This window comes from Bison bison, unplaced genomic scaffold (genome assembly GCF_000754665.1).
Source record: "Bison bison bison isolate TAMUID 2011002044 unplaced genomic scaffold, Bison_UMD1.0 scf7180017864311, whole genome shotgun sequence".
Classification (NCBI taxonomy): Eukaryota; Metazoa; Chordata; class Mammalia; order Artiodactyla; family Bovidae; genus Bison; species Bison bison.
The window spans coordinates 1,642,541-1,652,185 of record NW_011494883.1 but is presented as its reverse complement, the minus strand read 5'-3'; the positions used below and the strand labels follow the sequence as shown (position 1 = coordinate 1,652,185).

At 40.2% G+C, this 9,645-nt stretch overlaps 1 protein-coding gene across 2 annotated transcripts in view; it reads right to left on the bottom strand.

Moving 5' to 3' along the window:
• Positions 1–9,645, bottom strand: part of CDC42SE2 (CDC42 small effector 2) — a 97,029-nt gene that overhangs the window by 44,374 nt on the left and 43,010 nt on the right. For both annotated transcript variants that reach the window (XM_010852427.1, XM_010852428.1), the window contains exon 3: positions 6,639–6,979. In XM_010852427.1, the coding sequence (XP_010850729.1) occupies positions 6,639–6,692 (54 nt within the window). In that variant the 5' untranslated portion in view covers positions 6,693–6,979. The remainder of the gene's footprint in view (positions 1–6,638; positions 6,980–9,645) is intronic.

Here is a 9,645-nt window from a genome sequence, read left to right as displayed (position 1 = left end):
CATTTACTCCTTGGAAGGAAAGTTATGACCAACCAGACAGCATATTCAAAAGCAGAGACATTACTTTGCCAACAAAGGTTCGTCTAGTCAAGGCTATGGTCTTTCCTGTGGTCATGTGGTTTTTCCATGTGGATGTGAGAGATGGACTGTGAAGAAGGCTGAGTGCCAAAGCATTGATGCTTTTGAACTGAGGTGTTGGAGAAGACTCTTGAGAGTCCCTTGGACTGCAAGGAGATCCAACCAGTCCATTCTGAAGGAGATCAACCCTGGGTGTTCTTTGGAAGGAATGATGCTAAAGCTGAAACTCCAGTACTTTGGCCACCTCATGCGAAGTGTTGACTCATTGGAAAAGACTCTGATGCTGGGAGGGATTGGGGGCAGGAGGAGAAGGGGACGACAGAGGATGAGATGGCTGGATGGCATCACCGACTCGACGGACATGAGTCTGGGTGAACTCCAGGAGTTGGTGATGGACAGGGAGGCCTGGCGTGCTGCGATTCATGGGGTTGCAAAGAGTCGGACACAACTGAGCGACTGATCTGATCTGATCTGATCTGTGGTGATGGCAGCATGTGTATACATACATTCAAACTCAGTAGACAGAATATATTAATTATGCACAGTTTTTTGGGTATACCAATTATAACTCAAAAAAAAAAAAAGTTGGTAAAAAAGTCCACTAGCATTTCAATGCACAATAAGAAGTAGGTAAAAAATTCACTGAAGTACTATAAACAGCTGACAGATCTTGTTTTTTAAAAAATTAAGGTGCAAAACAGCAACCATTTAAAGATTCCTACCTTAGCATATACATAGCAGCAACAACCGCAGCATTTACACTACAGACAATTTTAAAGGTTTAGATTACCATGGCTCAAAAAAATGGGACTCTATTTTATTCTGTACTATACTGTGCTAAAACTAAAGAGTAGGAAGGAAAAGTATGATTCTTATGCTACTACTCAGAAAAATGCATTCTAAGTTCTTCCCAATACTGAGCTGTTCCTTTTCCACACATGGAATGCGCAAGAGCAGGGGGCGGTAAAGGAGTGGGAGAGTCGGCACACAGCACTCAATTCTGGTACAGACTTTGGGGAGCTTTAGAGATGACCAAGCAGCTTTCAAATAAGGCACTCTTGATACTGTCTACTAGAGCTGCAAGGTACGCTTCTGTAGGCTGTAAGCACGCACAAAATGATTAACGCACCCTTTAAGTGTCTCTCCCTAACGCCAACAAGCCAGCGGTTCTTCCACCACAGTAACCATGCGGCCCTGTGCAGTGCTGTGCCGTTTTTCTCAGCAAGTCAAAAAGGTGGAATATTTCAAGCAATTACCTATTATTAAACAATAACACAACACAGACATGTTATATGTGCACAGAAACACTCAAACCGCAAATGCTTTGTGTATCAGAAAATGTATTTCTAATGTCCTGCACTTGTAATTCTAAAGTCTTATGCTCCCACTCTTTAAAATTCCCAATCTATGTCATTCTAGTTTGAGTATACCTGTAAAACAGAATGTTATATGCATTATGAATGCTGGCAATAAACAAATCAACCTTAAAAAATATGGAAATAGAACTTGTGGTTTCCTGTCAGACATGTAAGGGGCTTAGAAGATGTCGTGCCAATCCACATGATCAAAAAGTTGAACTGAAAATCAACAATTCTCAGGTCCTTTAGAAAACTGAGATCACAGAACCAACCGCTGCCTCCAGAACTGGAGAGACAGGCCAGTACAGAAAACCACCATGGACTAGAGTGGAAACCCCCAGGTCATGCAGAACCAGAGCAGGACAACCTAAGACTGTAACTGAGGAGTTCCTGGGTGAGGAGTGCGGACAGCTGGAGCGTTTAGGGGGGCCTGTCTTAGGAGGGCCCCCGTGCTCCTGGGAGTTTCACCAGCAGGAACTCTAGCATGTTCTCAAAGTGAGTACCAGAGAAAACTCTCCTTCTCCTTCAGCCAAGAGGAGGGAAAGGCAGACATTTTAAAATAAGCTACAACACTATATGCTGGTTCAGTGCGTTTGGTTCTGATGTTATCTGAACAGAGTCAGGCCTATCTTCCCTGTCTCCTCTAAAAGGGTATTTTGTCTATCCAGAGAGTACTGTAATGGAAGATACGCCACTGAAACAGAACAAATTCAACATCTTTCTTTTCACAGTCTAACTCTTTTAGATAAGATGATTTTCCTCTTTGACTACATTTTTCATGTTGGCTAGCTACAGTTAAAGAATGTGTCACAGCTATCCGGGCACTTGACTGAGAGTATCTGAAGTTGGGGCTGGAAACGGAATGCGTGGCCTCTTTCTGGGGGAGAGAGAGGGAAGCATTCACAGAATGTGAGCGCTGGGAGGGGCCTTGGAGGGAATCTGTGGTAGGCAGCCTGTGAAGTTGGTCCCAATGATCCCCGTCTCCTGGAATTCATGCCTTTGTCTACTCCCCTCCCTCGGGTGTGATCTAGATTTAGCGAGTTAATTCTACAGGCCAGAGTACAGCAGAAAGTGGTGGCAAGTCACAGAGATTCTGACGTCCACCTTGCCTGCCCCTCTTCCTCACACTAGCGGAAGCCAGTCACCATGCCGTGAGCTGTTCTGTGGCGAGACCAGTGTGGCGACTAACTGAGGGAGGCCTCCAGCCAACAAGGAACCGAGGCCCTTATTCCAGCCGAGACTCTTGTCAGGACTCAGAGAGGAACTAAACCCTGCCAATAACTGCTTCAGTAACCGAGAAAGCAGGTCCGCTGGGCACTGAACCCTGAGGTAGTTATGGCCTCAGCTGTAATTGTCACCTCAAAGATACCGTAAGTCAGAGGACTTGGCTGAACACTGCCTGGCTTCCTGACCCACAGAATCTGTGAGATAATAAACGTCTGTTTCAAACCACCATGGCTCAGGTTACCTTGCATCATCTTAGTTATGGACAAGGAAGTAGCAACCCACTCCAGTACTCTTGCCTGGGAAATCCCATGGAAGAGGAGCCTGGCAGGCTGCAGTTCACGGGGTAGCGAAGAGTCGGATGAGACTGAGCGACTAACACTAAACAAGTGAATCTGTGAGATAATAAAAGTCTGTTTTAAGCCACTATGGTTTAGGCTAACTTGCGTCATCTTAGGTAACTAATACTTCACCCAATCCAATCTCTATATTCTCAGTGACCTAAAGGCGATCAGGAGAGGTTTGATACTTTGCCTGAACTCTGCCTCAGACCACATCAAAAAACCACACCTAGACCACTGCCACACACAGGCCCCAGGTAGGGTTCTCACAGCAATTTACAATTGTTGTTGCTGTTCAGTCACTTCAATCGTGTCCGACTCTTTACAACCCCATGGACTGTAGTCCACCAAGCTCTTCTGTCCATGGGAACTCTTCCAGGCAAGAATACTAGAGGGAGTTGCCATTCCTTCTTCAGGGGATCTTCCTGGACCAGGGATCAAACCCACATCTCTGGCATGGGCAGGCAGGTTCTTTCCCACTGAGCCCCACCAGGGAAGTGCAATTTATAATGCCCTTCTGCAATCTGGCACTATGGAAATTTGCCTGCTCTTCTTAACAAAGCATCCCCTCAAAAGAAATCTATTTTGCCAGCTCCTAATTGACTGAGGTTATATCAGAAACTAACCAACTTTGGGGAAGGGAAATGTCCAACTGCAGCCTCCTCCAGCCTGTCTGTCTCAGCTAAGGAGTAAAAAAAAACTGAAACAAAACTGAGAAGCACTTGTGTAGGTCACAGTCCAGGGGGCTCAGGCTCACTAAAGACCGAGACCTAACCACGGCAGTGTACCATGCTTCCCGTCCCCAACATCTCACCAGTACATCATCAGTGTTCCTGTGTGAAAATACAGGGAAATACCATCGAAAGCTCTGGACCTCTCAGACCTTACTTAACCACAAGTCCTACAGAGACAACAGGGCACAAAAGCAAGGACACCACGGAGAAGGTTATCCCGGGACAGACACCTACAACTGCAGCAAACATTAAGCAAAGCCTGATCCCCACACAGACAAATACAAAGCTGATACTACAGGCCTGTTTCCCTCAGTTTCTTTCACTCAGCATATTATCACAAATGACTTTCAACAAAAATTACAAGGCACAGTACAAACAGTACGGTGATGGGATTCAAGTATTCTAAAATCTTTCAAAACTGCTGAAAATGCAATCACTGGCAATGTAAGTTGTAAATGATAAATTGTACACAATAACAAATGCACAGGTAAACATGGTTACTGAAATAAATATTCATTTTATGCTTAAGTAAATTTGAACCTTTCTCATTAAAAGTCAGGAGAAGCAAGAATGTTCAGCCATCATCGACACTATTCAATATTATATTGGAGGTCTAACCTATGCAGAAATATTTCAGTAGGGATAAAAGTTTATATATGAGAATTAAGACAAACAAAATGTCATTATATGGAGAAATTTAAGAAATATAAAGCGTTCAGTATGGTATCTGGATAAAAAATTGGTGTATAAAAATTATTAATTGCTTACAAAATAGTAAAAAAAAAAATCCACTAGGAAATGTAATAGCAAAACAATTTCATTCAGAATAGCAAGGAAAATTCATTTTAAAAAATCTAGAAAAAACTGAGCAAGAAATATGCAAAACTTACATGATGAAAATTTTAACTTACTAAAAGAACATGAAAAGGTCTGTATAAATGAAGATGTATGCTATGCTTCTCAATGGAATTACTCAAAATTCAAAAGATGTCAATTCTCATCCAATTACATCTAGATTCAATGCAATTCTAAAGTAAACACCTAAATGATTTAAAAGATGCATGACATATCTCATTCAAAGAAAAAAATACAAAAGACAACACAGCAAAAAACCATGTCATAATCCGTCTTAAAAACAAGATTTATCAAAATAGTTTAAGAAGAGCTACATACTAAGTAACGGCAGCAGGTGCAACGGCACAGGTGTAAACATGTAACCAAAAGAACGGAACAGATTTTAAGAGCAGTCTCTTTAAATACATGAAAATGTAGTATATAATAAAGGTGACATTTCATATCACTAATAAAAAGACTGGCTATTTAATAAACTGTTTTTAGATAGCTGACTTAACGTGAAAGAACAGTCAGACCCCTACCTCATCCCACACAAAGCAACCCTCCATACTTCATGGATCAAAGAACTAAATGTAACAGCATTACAAAAGGAGTAAAAGGGAAGCTGGTGAGCCGTTAACAGTAGGAATCTGTACCCCCACCACCACTGTACAGGCATTATGTTTCTGCTGTATCTATTCTGGAACTCTGGAGTCTCTTTAAGGCTTGCAACTTCCAGGGGAAAACTTGAAAGGTAAATTGCAGCTAGTTTCAGTCAGCGTCAGCTCTCAGCAGAGGAGCAGAGCAGGGCTCCCCTCCTCCCACAGCTGTGGTCTTTGTACATCACGCACACAACCTCTGGGGAGCCAGGGTGGGCAAAAACGAGCCTGTCCTCCAAACATCTCCGCTTCTGATCACAGAGGAGCAGACCAGCAGACGGGCGGGCCGCCACTGCTGGTGCTCAACTCCCCAACTGTTGCAAGGCCCTCATCCTCTGGCTGAAGTGATTTCCAGAAGACTTAAAAAGCCAGTGCCCTTTCTTCTCCTCTCTGCCCTCACTTTTTCATATTTTCCCTTTTCTAGAGCCAGACATTAAAGACTAGGAGATTCTAAAACAACTGTATATACAAGGAAAATTAAAAAGTGGACTGTGTATATGACCAGGGAAAGGGTCAGAAAAGATCTGAGGAGACCTTAAGATTACATCTCATTCCTCCTTTCATATTATTACAAATGTTACTCCAAACAGAATACAATAGAAATTCATTTATTCAGCCAGTCAGCCAGCAAACCAGCTAGCATGTATAACCACATTCTCCAAGGTATTAGATGCGATCCTAAGTTATAAAGGAAACATGCTCAGGGCCCCTAAAGAAGAGACGGCAATAGTTACCACACAAGAAGGTCCATCCTACCATACAAAAATGAACTAAAAGAGCTGGTGGCAATATTGCTGAGGGGTTTTCCCCTAAGTCAGGAGAAAGTGGGGAAGATTTCACAGAGTTGACATTCGATATAGGCATCTTAAAAGATGAAAACTGGAGGGGGAGGGTAGAATTTTGGTAGAGGTAACAAAATGTGCACAGGTTAGAAGGGACAAAAGTGAGGCAGGTAGCAAGAAATGGCCAGCGCAGACTTACTGTCCACTCAGGGCAAAAAAAATGGAACCTACGTCTACAAGGAAATAAGGATAACGGCATCTTCCCCAGAGAACTGCTGTGAGGACGATGAGATGGTAAATCCTGGCTCGCCACCTTCCACCCACTCATCTCCAAAGCCGACTTGGCTGTTCCACCGCAGGGTGTCTCCCTCTCCTCTCACGCGTCCACCGGAAGTTGGTCTACAACGTTCTCAATCACATTTGGTAGTCTACTACAGCTCTTCACATATAGCATTTACTCAAAAGCAAACTTACTTTTTTCTTTCTTTAACCAGATGTTTAGAATTTCACTGACAAGCCTTGGAATGGCCCTGCAATCACTACTGGAATCCTGGTTCTTAGCCTGAGAATCAACAGTATGCATACCAAGTACCCCACCCAATTTGTGTGTGTATCACGTCATACTTACGGGTTGAGGCTGTTCTGCGATACAGCAGTTGAAACACAACCAGAATTCACTCATGCTGATAGTCCAAGTTATAAATGAGCACCAATGAAGTTTCCAAATCTCAACTCGGGAAGCTTCACAAAGCACGCTTCTCAATGCGATCAATGTCCAATGATGCCAAAATAATAACTTTATTACTTCTCTGTACTTGTTCCTGGAAGTCAAGTGTCTTTTACAGTCAATCTAATAAAGAAAAGGTCAGATTATTTCCTTTCTTTGTTTCTGGTCTACAGAGACTTGCTTCTGAACCACCAGGAAAAGTATAAAAATTGTTGTCTTGACTCAGGGCCTCAACAGGTGGTCTAGAAAAAGAAAAAAGGAAAGAAAACAAGTTACTTTACTTATCCTTGGAAGCTTATTTCTTAAATCCCTGATAAAATTAAGAATATTTCAAAAAAAAATCAAGACTTTAATAAACTGATAAGTCACTCAACAGAAAAATATTTAAGTACTGAGTGTCAGGTATTAGTAACATAGGAACTCAAAGGAAACGGTAATCCTTGCCTTCATAGAGCATTCTGTTTTGTGACTATAAAAGCTTTTCCCAAAGCTATGACTCTAAACCAGGAAGACATAAATGACTGCTATTTTTACATCTGCATAGAAGATCTTCAGTGAAGATTAATGCATACATGTTCAATGGCACACATGTAGGCCATAACAAGGCATGAATTTGGGACCCTCATTCTACACAGTCTAAAGGACGTGCCTTCTAACATATTACAGGAAAATGATACATTAAGTTTTAAGCATATGTTCAGAGAAGATAAGGAGGAAGAAAATATACACTATCATCACAGTTAAAATTCAGAAACTGGAATGCATTTTCAAGGAGAGGTGAACTTTCCTCACCTCACCCAAACTCTGAAACAAAGAAGAAGCAGTCTTGCAACTGGCTCTGTCCAATGAAGCGAGTAAATACTATGAAGGTTTATAAGCTCAAAAGAAAAGTATGTTTCATTTATTTCCTCAGCAAGAGTATGAGAGCAAAGGGTTATATTTACAACATCAAGAACATTATTTCAGCTACTATTTACTTGACAAGCTTAATTCCACCCTGAATCAAAGATCTTGGCCATTAAAAAAATTACTGTGAAATCTTTTAACCAATTCTATGAAAACAAATATGCCTTTGACACTGAAATTCCTTTTGCTCACCACTGCTATTGTAGCACATACAAACACTGAGTTACTCTGATGTTTCAACTCTACTGGATTTGAAATCTGAGGTTTTAAATCTACTATATGATTTATTCTATCATTATATTTTCTCATCTACATACCATGCCAGGCAACACCCTTTTTACTCATAATTTATCTTTGCCAGAAACCACTGTCAAATTAATTTTACAATGGAAGGTGTTTTATTTTCTTCACTTTTTAACTAAGTAAATGTTCCTTCTGTTTAACACTTAAAATTAATCAATGGCTTCCCTATTTAGAAATCCACATTTCCACAAATTCAAATGTCCTTCCCAGAGTAAAGCTATTCCTTATTTTTAAAATTTTAAAATACACATTTTCCCACTACATGTACTACTTTGAAAGTGATATTCACAATAATTCTTAATGTTTAGTTGAAGTATGACTGCTTAAAGTATAATAATTTGTATTTCTGGAGATAAGACAGAAAAGATACTTAAGTGTATCATCTAGAAAACAGATAGGATGAAATACATTTTCAAACCAAGGGGATGTTTGCAGCTCCACAGGTTTTTATTTGTTAAGTAAACATTTAAGTCTAAAAATGTTTCAAACACGCCTTGGAATATCATACCAGTATACTTTCCTTCTTCTTGCTTTTCTAAACAAAATTTCTTTTTAGAATTTTTTACAAATGTGTATATACTTAGAACACATTTATACATAACACCTTTAGAGAAGTACTGAATTTGTCACAAAAATTTCCACAGACACTAATAATAAATATACTCATAGTTACTTTCACTTCCTGAGCTCAGTGTTGCTTACATCACATCCACACTGAAAACCTTACTTTTACTACCTTAAGATAACAAAAGAAGTATCACTTTGCAACATCAACAACTAAACTTGGCTTTAAACACAACTCAGCAGATTCCACACATACATCAGGGGTCAAACTGGACTACAGCACCAGAGCATCTCACCAACCACAGTTTCATTAGACATACGATTTTAGAAAAGCTTACGTGAACTGTCAGGCTACTTAGTGATTTGCAGAGCTTCCTTGCATTAAAAGCTCAGTCTCTCGACTTTCAGAGACTGGCATTGAGTAAAAAAGTATGGAAGTAAGCAGTATGCTCTGGTCAAAACTCTAACCTCCTCAGCCCCTCCCCGTCCTCCTCCCTTTCCACACCTAAATCAAATGCTGCAGATATAAGCTTCATACTTGCCTGAACGGTTTCACTGCTGACAATTTAAAGAATTTATGTCCCAACATCCTACACACAAATCAATAAAACAAAACTTTTTAGGTCAACTTCCAAAGAAACAGTAAGGCCATGACTCGGAAAAAAAAAAAAAGAAGGCAACGAGGCATACCTCTAACCAAATAATTTCTTTTCCTTTTTTTGTGAAATACTTTAACTCAGCTGAGGTACAGAGCATGCTTAGTTTGTGTGAAACAGAATTGGATAAAATTTGGAATTTAGACTTTGAAATAAAAGAACGGTGGCAATTGTTAATACTACCTTAATTTTTCACAATGTTAGCCTGAGGAACTGACAAGCTCTGTTAGCTATAAAAATGGAATGCTACACTGCCAGTGTCACAAGTCTGAAATGAGGGCTAAATGAGGGTGTACATAAGGGTAGTGCATATATTACAAAGAGTTATACTGATATAAGATGCTCTTATTTGTTATCAAAATTAAAATAGCAAACAGTACAATGAAGTAACAAAAAATAATGTGTAATAGCTGTGAATTTTTAGCAAACAACCTAAAAGTCTACATTCCCCACCACACCAAAAAAAAAAAAAAAAAAAA